This window comes from Hylobates moloch, unplaced genomic scaffold, assembly GCF_009828535.3.
Source record: "Hylobates moloch isolate HMO894 unplaced genomic scaffold, HMol_V3 SCAFFOLD_1, whole genome shotgun sequence".
NCBI lineage: Eukaryota > Metazoa > Chordata > Mammalia > Primates > Hylobatidae > Hylobates > Hylobates moloch.
This window is the reverse complement of record NW_026652276.1, coordinates 222,820,965-222,837,037: the sequence shown is the minus strand read 5'-3', so window position 1 is coordinate 222,837,037 and position 16,073 is coordinate 222,820,965. Positions and strand designations below refer to the sequence as shown.

Genomic DNA, 16,073 nt, shown 5'->3' with positions numbered 1-16,073 from the left:
GCATTCCTACTTATGCCATGTCAAATTTGTTCTCTATCTTAAGGGAGACCCAGACTTAAATAGTAAAAGAATATTAACCCCAGAAGCAACAAAAGAAATTAAATTAGTGGAAGAAAAAATTCAGTCAGCGCAAATAAATAGAATAGATCCCTTAGACCCAGGTTGGGCGCCAGATGAAGGGGTGGCCTGCCCCTCCACGCCTGTGGGTGTTTCTCATCAGGTGGAACGAGAGACTTGAGAAAAGAAAGAGACACAGACACAAAGTATAGAGAAAGAAAAGTGGGCCCAGGGGACCGGCGCTCAGCATACAGAGGACCTGCGCCAGCACCAGTCTCTGAGTTCCCTCAGTATTTATTGATCATTATCTCTACCATCTCGGAGAGGGGGATGTGGCAGGACAATAGGGTATAGTGGAGAGAGGGTCAGCAGGAAAACATGTGAACAACTGTCTCTGCATCATAAACAAGGTAAAGAAAAAGGTGCTGTGCTTTCGATGTGCATATACATAAACATCTCAATGCCTTAAAGAGCAGTATTGCTGCCAGCATGTCTCACCTCCAGCCCTAAGGCGGTTTTCTCCTATCTCAGTAGATGGAATCTACAATCAGGTTTTACACTGAGATGTTCCATTGCCCAGGGACGAGCAGGAGACAGATGCCTTCCTCTTATCTCAACTGCAAAGAGGCCTTCCTCTTTTACTAACCCTCCTCAGCACAGACCCTTTATGGGTGGCGGGCTGGGGGACGGTCAGGTCTTTTCCTTCCCACGAGGCCATATTTCAGACTATCACATGGGGAAAAACCTCGGACAATACCTGGCTTTCCTAGGCAGAGGTCCCTGCGGCCTTCCGCAGTGTTTTGTGTCTCTAGGTACTTGAGATTAGGGAGTGGTGATTACTTTTAACAAGCATGCTGCCTTCAAGCATTTGTTTAACAAAGCACATCCTGCATAGCCCTAAATCCATTAAACCTTGAGTCAACACAGCATATGTTTCTGCAAGCACAGGGTTGGGGGTAGGGTTACAGATTAACAGCATCTCAAGGCAAAAGAATTTTTCTTAGTACAGAACAAAACAGAGTCTCTTATGTCTACTTCTTTCTACATAGACACAGCAACAGTCAGATCTCTCTCTTTTCCCCACAGATAAGAGGGGCAGAGAAAGAATAGAACCAGAGCTCCTGTGGCATCACCTGGAGATGAACAATTTCATCTCTAATTATATTTCAGGTCCTTATTGCTGGTAAACTATGTTTCATCAATTCTACTAGTGAAACTGTCTGAAAACAAAAGATATGAAGAAGGTAGGTTAGTCTTAAAGGTGTTTAGGTTAGACACTAACCACTGCTCAGCAACTCCCTTCAATTTGAGCTGAAGCTTAGAATCCCATTGAGATGATTCATCTATCAATGCTCACTGAGTGGCTATTCTATGTAAAGCACTGTTTAAAGTGCAGGCAAACAGAAGATTCAGCCCTTGCCTTCATGTCTACAGAGCAAAACGGTAAGAAAATCAATATTTACAAACATGGGATAAATGTCTCACATACAGTGATGCTCAGTAAATTCATTGAGTGGACAAATCAACATTGTAACAGAAGTGTATACAAAAACCAGGAGACCTTCCCAAAGCGTATTTATCCCTTTGCCATAACACAAATGAGCCTGAAATTTTACTATTTTGTATACCTGTACATAGAAACCACCCCAAAAGAATAAACAACTAGTAAATGCCATAACAGATAGTAGCTACCAAGATTATACCACAAAAAGGAGAGCGAGAACGACAGTCAGAAAAAAGATTATCACTCATTTTATGTAAAAGAGTACTTTAATTCTTGTCCTTGGGAGCGATAAAGATTATACATGACTTGGAAATGAGACTGTACCAAATGATGGCCAAAGAAGAATCATCCTTTCTACTCCTTCTCTTTCGTCTGGTCACTCAGAAATATAATGTTATCTGTAAAAAAGCCAAAATGTAAATATTAATTTCAGAACTCTTTCTCCATCTCATTCAATAATTCTCCTCTAATACATACAACTTTAGTGCCGTTCATTAAAAGGATTTTAGACATATTTTCAAAATATTAAATAACTTGCTATGCTCACGAGAGGTATATATACAGTTGGCATAAGTGGAGCTACAAGTTAGGCACTGGCTGCTTTTTGAACAATTCAGATCTTGTTAGAAGAGGTGGGATATTTCTTGTCTTCCAGTCTTCTCAGAAACAATTTCCTGCAAAAGAACTGGTCACAAAATTGGATGCTTGCAATGGTCAGGCAGATTCCATGACACTAGGCAGCACATCCTCAGAGAAAAGGACAAAAGTGTATCACATTCTACACTCTGGAGGTCTAGAGGAAAGAGTTAAGAGTCCATATGTGGCCCTGTTAGCAATGATAGGATTTATGTTTTTAACTTTAAAAATTCAAATAGAAGAAATTTTATTTTTAAATTATAAAACAGAATAACTTTTTATTTTTCCTTTGGAGATGGAGTCTCTGTCACCCAGGCTGGAGTGAAGTGGTGCGTTCTCAGCTTACTGCAACCTCTGCCTCCTGGGTTCAAGCGATTCTCCTGCCTCAGCCTCTCCAGTAGCTGGGATTACAGGTGTGCACCACCATGCCCAGCTAATTTTTGTATTTTTAATAGAGACAGGGTTTCACCATGTTGGCCAGGCTGGTCTTGAACTCTTGACCTCAAGTGATCTGCCCGCCTTGGCCTCCCAAAGTGCTGGGATTACAGGTGTGAGCACCACACCTGGCCCAGAATAATTTTAATATACCAATTCTTGGGAATATTTTACGAATCAACATCACAGAGTTAGCATTTTTATCCAAAAATATCAGATGTTGCTCTTAAAACGCTATTCCAGAGGGAGTTAGCTAAAGATAAACAAAAGAACAGAGGCAAGTAGTAGTCATCCTTCAGTATCCATTGGGAGACTGGTTCCAGGACCCCTATGGATACCAAAATCCACAACGCTCAAGTCCCTGATATAAAATGACATAGTAATCACATATAACCTATGTACTCCCTCTTGTATACTTTAAATCATCTCGATTACTCACAATATCTAATACAAGGTAAATGCTATGTTAACAGCTGTTACACTGTATTGTTTCGCTTGTATTTTTGTTGTTGTTGTATTATTTTTATTGGTTTCTTTTTTTCAAATATATTCAATTTGTGCTTGGTTGAATCCACAGATGCAGAAACAAGGGACATGGAGGAATGACTGCATTTCCTTTATAATTCCAAAAGATTCTTGTAACTATAAAATTATCCACCAAGGACTGAATATTTGTTCATGACCATAGTCTTCCAAAAACTAGAATGTTTTGGTCTAGAACGGTTACTTCAGAAGAGACTATTTGAATTAATATCACTGTGGAAAAAGCCAAGAGTGCCATCCACTGGTGGTGGTTTTTTAGTTACAGATAGGATCCCTAGGAGAAAAAAAAACACCAATAAAACAGATCAACCAATAAACTCTATTTTCTTCAATTCAAATGTCACTGAAGAGCTCTTCAATTTTACCATTAGACATAAACCTAAAGTAAACTGACTGTGCTAGTGGAACCTAGTGACAAGGAAAAAAAACAAAACAGGAGATCATATGAAATGCTTCCATTTGGCTTGATTAGTAACAACTCAATAATCCGAACAATCTAAAGTTTGCCCACACTCTTGGTTTATATTGGGACCCACAGGAGGGTAGGAAAATACCTACACTGCTTTTCAAGGTCAATACACTCTCAAAGAAACTTAGCAGTAAGAAAACATGTGAGCATTCTATAGAACAAATTATAAATTATTAATAAGGTATGGTGGTTAAGACATGAACTCTGGAGCAAAGGAAAGAAGAAAGATAAAAGGAAAATCTAAGAGACTTAAGGTAGAAATCATGTAATATAATGTATGAATGTTTATGAAGTTATCAAGGAAATTTGAACACTATGATATTTAGTAACAAAATTAACAGTAATTTATTAATATTAGGTGTGATAATAGCATGGTAGTTACATTTTCAGAAAGACACCTTATCTTTTAGAGATTCCTATGGAAATTTATGAATAAACTTATGTCTAGCATCTGTTTCAAAATAATCCAGGTGTAGGACAAGTCGCTGGGGGCATGGATATAAAACACTGTCCACCAGCTGATACTGAAGCGAAATGGTAGGAGTTCATTTTACCATTCTTTCTGCTCTTATATATGTTTGACATTTTCCATAGTAAAAAAAAAAATTTTTTTTTTCTTTTTTTTGAGACAAGTCTTGCTCTGTTGCCCAGGCTGGAGTGCAGTGGTATGATCTCAATTCGCTACAAACACTGCCTCCTGGGTTCAAGCAATTCTCATGACTCAGCCTCCTGAGTAGCTGGGCCTACAGACACGCATCACCAGACCCAGCTACTTTCTGCATTTTGTGTAGAGACAGGGTTTCACTATGTTCCCAGGCTGGTCTTGAACTCTTGACTTCAAATGATCCACCCACCTCAGCCTCCCAAAGGGCTGGGATTACAGGCATGAGCCACTGCACCCAGCCCAAAAATTAATTTTTAAAAATATTATCTAATTTGGGCATATCTCAGAAGTTTGTAAACACAGAGACATTACTATAGTAAAATTTAGTTTATTGCCATGCATTTATTTTAACAAGCTTTCTTAGTATTTATATCCATAAAAGCAAACAAAAACACAAAATTCACGAAGTCTAATTTTAGCAATTTACTCAAGAAGTGAAAAAAGCACCATCTATCTCATTTAAAGACATATTTCCAATATAATTTAAATACATTAAAATTGTTTTGGTCAATTAGGTACTAAAAACAACTTTAATGATAAGTCAATTGAGGAGAATTTGTCATAGAATTCTTTTAAATATTTTAAAGTTTCTTTTATGCATGCATTTTTGTTACAAATAGGGTAATAAAAAATTCTTAACTATACCATATATTATTAAGAGACACTTCTGGGGGGAAAATAAAAACAGTAAAACAAGTTCAAAGAAAAAAGAATAATGTAAAATTTCCAAATGCTTTATCGGTATTTTTTTACAGGATAGTAGGTATCACATTGCTATGCTATTTAGATTCCACTGATACATTTAAAAATAACACAATTTTATATTGAAAAAAATTTCTTAATGTCGCTTGCAGACATCCAGAGGGGTATATTATTTTCAAAATTCTTATAGCATTTTCAAAAGTTTAAAAATTCTTTCCTAAGGGATAGCTTCTTAATCTTCTTTAACCTTTATGTGTACATCTTTTCTATGTTGTATTGTATTTCGTTTAAAAAGAATATTAGGCCGGGCATAATGGCTCATGCCTGTAATTCCAGTATTTGGGGAGGCTAAGGTGGGAGGATCATTTGAGCCCAGCAGTTTGAGACCAGCCTGGGCAACGTGGTGAAACCTCATCTTTACAAAAAAATGGACAAATTAGCCAGGCATGGTGGTGTACACCTGTAGTCCCAGCTACTCGGGAGAAGGCTGAGGTGGGAAGATCACCTGAGCCTGGGGAGGTAGAGGCTGCAGTAAGCTGTGATCACACCACTGCACTCCAGCCCGGTTGACAGAGGGAGACCCTGTCTCAAAACAAAAACCAAAAAAGAGAACATTAAAAACTTCTTGGCTGGGCGCAGTGGCTCATGCCTGTAATCTCACAACTTTGGGAGGCCGAGGCGGATGGATCACCTGAGGTCAGGAGTTCAAGACCAGCCTGACCAACAGGGTGAAACCCCGCCTCTACGAAAATTACAAAAATTAGCCAGGCGGTGTGGCACACACCTATAATCCTAGCTACTCAGGAGGCTGAGGGAGGAGAATCACTTGAACCCAGGAGACAGAGGTTGCAACGAGGTGAGATCATGCCATTGCACTCCAGCCTGGGCGACAGAGTGAGATTCTGTCTGAAAAAAAATAGGCCGGGCGCGGTGGCTCACACTTGTAATCCCAGCACTTTGGGAGGCCGAGGCGGGCGGATCACGAGGTCAGGAGATCGAGACCATGGTGAAACCCTGTCTCTACTAAAAATACAAAAAATTAGCCGGGTGTGGTGGCGGGCGCCTGTAGTCCCAGCTACGCGGAGAGGCTGAGGCAGGAGAATGGTGTGAACTCGGGAGGCGGAGCTTGCAGTGAGCCGAGATCACGCCACTGCACTCCAGCCTGGGTGACAGAGCGAGACTCTGTCACAAAAAAAAAAATAAAATAAAATAAAATAAAATTTAAAAAATCTTAATTTCAAATAGAAATTTCGCATACTAAGTACCAAAGAGTTTCCAAATAAATCTGCACACTCACATTAGTGTAATTCTTATCTTGGCATACGCTTCTTCCTGGTTAGGGCTAGATCCTTCCAAAACACAATACATTCAGTTTTTGTAATTCTCAACAATAAGTACTGGGATGGACAATTCAGTTTTAGGCTTTATTCAAAAGTTACTTGTGACTAAAAGTGTGAGTATAAAAATAATTTTTTAAAGGAATGGATACATGTAGAAACTCTTAGCAAGTAGAGAAATCAGAGTCATGGACATCTTCTAGTGAGTTGCCTTACCTCGTAAGTACTAGTACTCTCAACCCTAGTTAGTTAGTTACAATGTAGCCAAGCTTTTAAAAAAGAAAAGGAGAAAAAGAAAAAACAGATATTTTCACAAGCTTCTTACCAGCTATGATTGTTGTTGCTTGTCGCCTCACATTATTTTTATCCATGTATTCACCATAGTCTATTTTCCCTTCCAAATAAATTCGAGACCTGATATAAATAAAATGTACAGTTTTTAGTTGAGATCCTAATATGCTTTATAAGAGTCAGGTCGGGGTGGTACTGAGTATATCACAAGGATGAAATATATAATCATACATAAGCTAATTTTTGCTACCACTTCTCAAGGTTCAGGATTAGGAGTACTGAAACAGAGTGTACAAACAGACTTGGTAACATCTAGGTAAAACAAACAATGTTTTCATCTGTCAGCTATTTCTCTTATGGAAGTTAAAAAATAAAACAAAACAGTTCAAAGGGCAATTTAGTGGCAACCTTTAAATCTCTAGGAATAATTTCCAATGTATCATTTTCCTTGACCTTTGATTTTGGAGTCCCTAACAGACTTGATTTTCACTTATTTATCAATTCTTTTCTATGACCTTTGAAACTTAGATAATTAAAATTCAAAATATGGATTTATAGCTTAGTGTAATATTACCTTGAGTTAATCACTAAGACTGTTTCTACACTGTATCAGCTTAGTACACCACTTAGAGGTAATTACTAAGACTACTTCTACACTACCTAGAAGGCTAAACTCGATAACAAACCTAACCATGATTTTCAAGAGTGGAAAGATGACAATAGCACCAGTTTTGAGAGTCTACCACCACCAAAAAAGTACAACACAGAAAGATTCGTGAAATGTCAGTTGCTCCCCACCCCACACACACACCCATCCATCAGTAAGTGGAAGTGCAAACACTTCCCTTGAAATACCTTATATGTGTTTGTGTGTGTATGTGCACATATTCATAAATACATACATAAAGGGCAATGAAGATACATAGGAAGAAAAGGTATACAGTTATTGAAAAGAAAAATTTTAGTGATTGCTAAACTATTTTTCATAAAATATGTTTTATTTCTACAAAACAAGTGCATTTCTAAACATATTAACTATCAATACAACTGCTGTTACACACACCATTTTGTCCTTCTATGAGTTTGGAAAACATACTTTTTATACATACTCAATCCAAGCCTTCCAAAAGGGAACTAGTAAGCCTACAGAAAATCATCAAATATAAAATAACTGCCATGAAGATGAAGTTGGTGTGTCAGGCTTCAGACATTCCAGATCCTCTGCTGGAAACGCCATGTGGCAGCCAACAGGCAAGAAGCCACCCTCAGCATCCCCGGCCACAGAGGCACAGGAATTCCTCAAAGCAGATGTTTGACTTGCTCAAATGCTTTTTGATACACTTTGCCTTCTCTCCTGCCTCATCTATTTCTATTTATGTACACACCCTGTTTGCCCTAAACTGTAAGTTCTTAGAAAGCTAAAACTATGTTTTATACACCTTCAAATTAGTCACACATGGCAACATGCCATGCATATAGTATCAAGGACTTAGTAAATACTTCTTAAATTAATACAGTCATTAGTAGTACTCAGGGATTTAAGAGATTACACACTCCTTGCCATGAGAACACTTCTTATCAGTTCTTTAAACCATTCAATCCATAAGATCCTTCCTTCAACTTACCCCTTTTTCACATACTGATATGCCACGTCTCTGAGGCCTGGCCGGAATACTGATATTCTGTGCCATGTTGTCTTTTGACTGATATCACCTAAATAATAAAAATAGGAAATTGGTTACAAATGCCAACAGACAACATGTCCAGGAAAACCAACGTCACAGTTTCTAAGAGAACAAACAGAATGAAAGACAGATCTTGTTTAAAGTGGTTTATCTCTAAATCAGACAACTGGCAATAAATAATATCTATTTATTGCTGATAAAATTAAACCCCAGTATTTTCTACTCACCCAATTGGTAAGCTTCACTGTCCCCTGATCGCCACATCTCATTAGTTGCTAGAGAAAATATTGTGACTGGATTTTTTCCTTCCACCTGTCTCAAGACAGGGTCCTGACCCACTCGCCCAAGTAACTGCACACGATTCAAGGCTGAAATGCAACATCAAGACCAAATGAGACAGACAACCTGCTATAGACTGAATATTTGTGCCCCTTCCCCCAAAATTTGTATGTTGAAGCTCTGACCCTCAATGTAATGGTATTTGGAAGTGGGGTCCTTAAAAGGTAATTAGGCTTAGATGACATCATGAGGGTGAGGTGTCCCTATAGGAACAGGAAGAGTTCAGAACTTTCTGTCTCTACCATGTGAAGACACGGTGAGAAGGCAACCATCTGCAAGCCAGGAAGACAGCCCTCACCAAGAGCTCAATCATACTGGCACACGAATCTTGGATTTTTAGCCTCCTGAACTGTGAGAAATAAATGCTGTTGGTGAAGCCACCTGGTCTATGGTATTTTTTTATAGCAGCCTCTAAGCTGACCATTAAAGAAATCCACACCTGGCCGGGCGCGGTGGCTCGTGCCTGTAATCCCAGCACTTTGGGAGGCCGAGGCGGGCGGTTCATGAGGTCAGGAGATCGAGACCATTCTGGCTAACATGGTGAAACCCTGTCTCTACTAAAATACAAAAAATTAGCTGGGCATGGTGGCGGGCGCCTGTAGTCCCAGCTACTTGGGAGGCTGAGGCAGGAGAATGGTGTGAACCCGGGAGGCGGAGTTTGCAGTGAGCAGAGACCGCGCCACTGCACTCCAGCATAGGCGACAGAGCGAGACTCTGTCTCAAAAAAAAGAAATCCACATCCAAGATTGAGAAATCCACACCCAGAAGAAATGCTATAAATATGACTGTATTAAGTAAAACCCAAGTTCTGGAAGATCAGAAAATAAGTTAAGGAATGAACAAGGAGAGGTTACGAGAGAAAAGAGAGTTGGCAAGAAAGAAGAAAATAGTCATACAGAAAGCAGCCCCACAAAACAAACTGTAAGCTCTAGATCTTAAATTCTTCATTAAGATATCTTTTTTTAACTGACTGTGGAGCTAAAAGAACAAATCTGAGATCTGAAAATCTTTATAAACACAAGGGAATATTTCTGTGAAGAAACAGTATCTTTTACAATCTCAGCCTAATACAACATAACCTGGGAAGACTCAGATAACCAAATATGACTCAAGGAAATTCTTATGCAGGACAGTGTTGATGAGAATGAGTAGTAACTGGCTGATAAGGAGAATAGGGGCTCAGTTTATACAATGTCTCCACAGCCTGATGGGTCAAGGCTAAGATCTGAAGAGCAAACATGAGCTAAAAGCACAATGACAACATGGTTAACCCAAGCAGCATACCCCTTCTACAACACATTTGAGATTGGCAAATTACTAAAAATAACATTTTAAACTTGGAAATTAGCTACTTACATCTTTCAAGAACCAAACTGGTAGTTGTTTCGGACTCATGTCTTACAAACTGACGAAGTACCTAAAGAAGAACAAATGAGTAACGTGGCTTTTTTAGGAAAGGCAAATGCAAACAGAAGAATTACTCATGTTCATTCACCACATAGTCAGTAGTTCCTGTAAATTCCAGAAGAGAAGAGAAGCTCTTCTCATGTTCTCCCAACAGAGTGCCAGAAGGCCCCAGCAAACACTTCAAGAGCAGCCTATTGCAGAGGCCCAAAGGTACAAGGAAGGTACTAGAAGCCATGCTCAAGAGTTAAGTTATAGTACTCCCGTTTATTTTGCGACAATCTCCTTGATTATGGCACTTCTGTGTTTGCACACAAAAGGAAAAATCAAAATAGTATCACTTTAACATTACAGAGTATGATAATATTTGTAAATCCAACCTATACCTAAGAGTTGCTGCCAAGTATTCTCAAAATCCAGCTTTCATTAGCTGGAGAGACAAAAAGAGACAAAAAATACTATGTATATCCAATATATACATCCTCTAATTTTTTTTTTTTAGTATAAACAACTGGTATATTATTACTATATTTTGGTTACAGTAGACTTTAGAAATTAAGAAATTTAGATCCAACATGGGTACTGATTTAATCCATCATTAGACCAAAGGAGAGTTAAAAGAGATGTTTTATAATTAATAATTTAATAAGTAGATTCATTAATAACATATGCAATGATCAAACAAGTGTCAGGAGGTGTGGAATAAATGCAATGCCTCACTCACAGGCATAATGAACAGCCAGTTAGAGAAGAGTCCCCAACCTCCAGGGCCGAGGACTAGTAGGGGTCTGTGGCCTGTTAGGAACCTGGCTGCACAGCAGGAGGTGAGCGGCAAGCAGCGAGCAAGCATTACTGACCGAGATCCGCCTCCTGTCAGATCAGCAGTGGCATTAGATTCTCACAGGAGCAGAACCCCATTATAAACTGCTCATGCGAGGGATCTAGGTTGTGCACTCCTTAAATGAGAATCTAACTAATGCCTGATGATCTGGGGTGGAACAGTTTCATCTTGAAACCATCCCCGCGGCACCCCCATCCTCCATGGAAAAATTGTCTTCCATGAAACCAGTTATTGGTGCCAAAAAGGTTGGGGTCTGCTGGTTTAGAGAACAAGAAATAGGTTAAATTCCAACAAAACAATACATTCTTAAACTAATCACACGAATGACTTTCTGACACAGCAACAGGAACATACTCCAAAGTCAGATTCCCTGTGTCTATGAAACTGCCTTCCCCTAGTTGCTCCTTCAGACCTTAAAAGGAATTAGGATACCTAATATGATTAATCTAAAGTGTTTCATTTTAAAATAAGCAAAAATTATGATACATAATATCTACTTCACAAGGCTATTGCAAAAATTAAACAGCTTCAGTAGTGAGCTTAGCCTAATACAGTTTTTATAAATATTTCATGGGAAATTTCATGTTTTCAGTGCATCAAAAAAGGTCTAATAAATTTGGTTCTTTGATTAAACACAAAGACTCGACTGTCCAAGTCAAAGTCATATCATTGTCGGAAAAGGTAGTCACTACCACATAATAGCAGCAATCATTACTGAGTATCAGCTAAGGGATTTATCTATTATCAATTCTAAAACTAAATCTACAAGTTATGTAAAATTATTCCCATTTAGAGCTGAGAAAACAACCTCAGAGAGACTGCATAACCTGCCCAAGATCCTGCAGGAAGTATGTGGCAAGTGATCTCAAGGACCCAGGGCCCTTTGACACCAATGCTACTGCTTTCCCAAAGCCCTCTGCTGCCTCCTTAATTTCAAGAGCTACTGTAAAGATGGGAGTACACATCACTGAATTCAGAGTTCAGAGAGCTAGCCATTCTATCAGAGAAACATTTTTGAAGTGGCAGTACTGTTAAGTCCACCAATCAAATAAACACCAATCCCCAGGGTGCTGTTGGCTATCTAATCCTATCACTAAACTTAGGAGCAGAGGGTGGATAAGAAAATAAAGATATGAGTACAACATACTATAGAATCAAACTGCTAATGAAAACCTGTGTCATGATTCTGGAAATGTACTCATTTGAGTGCTCAGACAAGCTAGAGCTCATAAATCTTACACAGAGATTTATAACAATGTCTCATTTGGGGCACACAAAAATCAAGACCTACTGGAGAAGATTAGGAAAGGATTATTTAACTCGGAAAATTTTTTAAATTAAACTTTTAACTCTTATTTAAAGACATTTTAATACTGTAACATTAGTGTTATTAAGAAGTAATAACTTTTTCATGTTTCACATTTCAATACAGAAAAAAATAGATTAAAGATACATACAGGTTAAAGTGGGGATCCAAGAATATAGGATTAAGGTGGGGAAAATGACAGAGTCATGGAGGAACCGATTCTTCATCGGTCTTCACAGGAGGATGGGGAGTAGGAGAGCCAAAGAAGAATCTACAGGAGTTGGTGCCCGAATGTGGTAAGTGAGGAAAAATGGTAGTCTAAGTTGGCTCAAGGTGGGCTAGAGTGACTGGAAAAGTGAGGAGCCATACTAAGTGGAATGAGAAGGCATTTTCTATATAGTGAAATCTGTGGTGACCATTGAGACTTGAGCTGCTCTCTTCAGTGTGGAAACGGGGGGGGGAAGAGGACCGTTTAGCAACACAGGAGGTACATGGCCAAAAAAGCAGCCACATGCCTTAAGAAAAAAGTTGGAACAATGATTCCTACAGTCTTTAAGTCACTAAAGACCTTTAATGTCTTCTCACTGGTTAAATTCAAGCAACACACACACGTTTTAAAAATTAATGATTCCTATTACATGTGTGAATAAACCTGAACTTTTTTTTTGTTTTAGTGAACATAACTTACACTGGCAAAATCATCCCCAATCCTCCATATCAAATGAGTACAGAGGTGCATGGGTGAGCTCAAAGGTCTTTTGCCCCTGTAGTTAAAAGCCTAAAGAAGTCTTCTGATCACTGTGGCTGATAGTAATACATCTCAGTATTAATACAGACAAGTGACTACCTGTAATACAGGTCTTCGAAACATGGCTTCTATTTTCTTTTCTTACAGTCTAATCTTTAGGCTCTTCCTGAAGGAAAAAAACAAAATAAGAAAAAACATTACTTCTTATGGCAAAAGTACAACTCACCGGTCCTAAATTCCTAACTGTATTCATAATTTTTATGCACTCCAATTTTGTGACCACTGTCAGGCCTCTGAGCCCAAGCCAAGCCATCGCATCCCCTGTGACTTGCATGTATACATCCAGATGGCCTGAAGTAACTGAAGATCCACAAAAGTAGTAAAAATAGGCTTAAATGATGACATTCCACCATGGTGATTTGTTTCTGTCCCACCCTAACTGATCAATGTATTTTGTAATCTCCCCCACCCTTAAGAAGGTACTTTGTAATCTCCCCAACCCTTAAGAAGGTTCTTTGTAATTCTCCCCACCCTTGAGAATGTACTTTGTGAGATTCACCCCCGCCTGCAAAACATTGCTCTTAACATCACCGCCTATCCCAAAACCTATAGGAACTAATGATAATCTACCACCCTTTGCTGACTCTTTTCGGACTCAGCCCGCCTGCACCCAGGTGAAATAAACAGCCATGTTGCTCACACAAAGCCTGTTTGGTGGTCTCTTCACAGGGACGCGCATGAAAACCACCACGTACCAACATTCCTGCACATCTGATGAGGATTCCTTCCTCCCTCCCAAATAAACTCACACCTGTATGTCTTTTTGGTCCCAAATAACTTCCTCTTTCTCCAACCCACAGACAAAATTTTGATTATGAGTTAATCCCACTTCCAATCCACTGTCTTCTCATATTTCATTACAATGCAAGCTCCCTTAGGGCAGAGATTTTTATCTGCTTTATTCACTGCCATTTCTAAACTTCTAAAAAAGTTCTTAATGCATAGTAAGGGCTCAATAAATATTAGCATCACCAAGGGACTTATATCTGAAACCTGTTGCTGAAAAATTACTGCCTTCATCTCCGTTAGCAAAGACCAAGCAGCGTAGAGACCCCCGGGAAACCCAGCCACACTGTAGGGAGAGGTGGGCACCCTTTACCGAAGGTGGCGCCACCACCCGAAAACCGAGGAGAAGTGGAAGGAGATCACGCGGTCCTCCGCACGACTGAGGAAAGGGCCAGACACCTACACAGAAACACCTCCCGACCCACGCAGGATCACGCGCAGCCAAAACACACGACTCCGGCACTTCCTTCGCGCTGGCTGTCCCTTCCTCCCTCACCTGACGCTCTAACCCGAGCAGCCCAGCCACGGAGGGGATCACTTCCGGTGCACAGGGAACGCAAAGCTCGCTAGAGGAAAAAGGAAGCAGAAACTCCGCAACTTGCGCCTTGGAAATACTGCCGGCTAGCGCTGCGGGAAACGCCTCCCCTTAACTCTGAAGTTCCGTGATCTTCTCTTTGTGCGCGGGCGGATGGATCAACGCCGCCAAGTGGTGAGTTTGGAAGGTTTCAAGTTTGGAAGGTTTCAAGTTTGGAAGGTTTCAAGTTTGGAAAAAAATGAAATTATGTGATGAGGTTTCTAACTGGGCCCGGGAGGGGGCGAGGTAGGCAAAACAGAGACTAGCTCTGCCTGGGGGAAAAAAAAGCAAAAAGATTTGTGACCAGCCTAGGCGACATAGTGAGACCTGTCTCTACAAAAAATATAAAATTAGCTGGGCGTGGTGGCGCCCGCCTGTGGTCCAAGCTTCTCGGGAGGCTGAGGTCGGGGGATCGCCTGAGCCCTGGAGGTCGTTGCTGCATTGAGCCGTGAACGCACCACTGCATACCAGCCTGGGCAACAGAGCGAGACTCTATCTCAAAACAAAACAAAACAAAAAAAGAAGAAAATTAAAGAAAAAGAAAACGTCCCAGGTCTGTGAAAGCACTAAGAAAAGCAGAAAAAGAAAGGGGAGCCGGGGAAGGGCTGACAGGCTGTGAAATTTAAGGGAGCACCAGAAAAACTGGCAATCAAATAATATATTAATGTAATATTTTAAAAGGTAAAAATTAATGCAGGAAATCCGGGAGGAACAAAATAAGAGCCATGTGTAGCTTAACAACAGGGAAAGGTCTGAGGATTGCGTCATTAGGCGTTTTGTTGCTGTGCGAACACCATAGAATGTACTTTCACGACCTAGATAGTAGAGCCTGGGACACACCTCGGCTGTGTGATGTGGCCTGTTGCTTCCAGGCTGCAAACCTTACAGCATGCGGCTGTACTGAATACCGCAGACCATTGTAATTCATGGTAAGTATCTGTGTGTCTAAACATATGTAAACATGGAAAAGGTACAGTACAAATGCAGTATAAAAGATAAAAATGGCACACCTGCATGGGGCGCTTACCATGAATGGAGCTTGCGGAACTGGAAGTTGCTGTGGATGAGTAAGTGAGTGAGTGGTGGCCCAACATGAAGGTCTAGGACATTATTGTACCCACCAAACACTTCATAAACACTGTACACTTAGGCTACACTCAGTTTAGAAAAAATACTTTTCTTCCTTCAGTAAACTTTCGCTTACTATAACTTTATAAATCTTTCAATTTTTTTTACGTTTTAACTGTTTTATAGTAACAATTAGCTTAAAACACACACTGTACCACTGTACAAAAATAGTTTTCTTATATCCTTATTCTACAAGCTTTTTTCTACCCTTGCTTTTTTTTTTTTTTTTAACTTTTTAGCCATTTTTTAAAAAAACTAAGACATAAACACACACATTAGCCTAGGCCTACACAGGGTCATTATAATCAATCTCAGCCTTCCACTTCCACATCTTGTCCCACTGGAAGGTCTTCAGAAGCAGTGACACACAGGGAGCTGTCATCTCCTGTAACAATGCCTTCTTCTGGAATCCCTCCTGAAGGACCTGCCTGAGGCTGTTTTACAGTTAACTTTTAAAAAAATAAGTTAAATAATAATATAATAAAAAGTATAGTAAATACATAAACCAGTGACATAGTCATTATTAATATCAAGTAACACGAGTAATACATTGCATTCTGATGT

The 16,073-nt window shown here is 39.7% G+C and overlaps 1 protein-coding gene across 6 annotated transcripts; it reads right to left on the bottom strand.

Annotated features, from left to right (window-relative positions):
- Positions 1-305: 305 nt before the first annotated feature.
- SSBP1 (single stranded DNA binding protein 1) lies at positions 306-14,393 on the bottom strand. Of its 6 annotated transcripts, none has more exons than XM_032761975.2 (7): positions 14,121-14,393; positions 13,061-13,127; positions 10,019-10,079; positions 8,551-8,691; positions 8,264-8,351; positions 6,673-6,761; positions 306-1,959 (listed from the first exon to the last, which is right to left on the bottom strand). In XM_032761975.2, the coding sequence occupies exons 2-7, from the start codon at positions 13,082-13,084 to the stop codon at positions 1,916-1,918; spliced, it is 447 nt and encodes a 148-aa protein (XP_032617866.1). In that variant the 5' UTR covers positions 13,085-13,127; positions 14,121-14,393; the 3' UTR covers positions 306-1,915. The 6 variants fall into 6 exon arrangements, with proteins under 6 accessions (XP_032617866.1, XP_032617864.1, XP_032617865.1 ...); XM_032761973.2 differs by having other exon boundaries at positions 14,211-14,393; XM_032761974.2 differs by having other exon boundaries at positions 14,304-14,374.
- Positions 14,394-16,073: the final 1,680 nt, after the last annotated feature.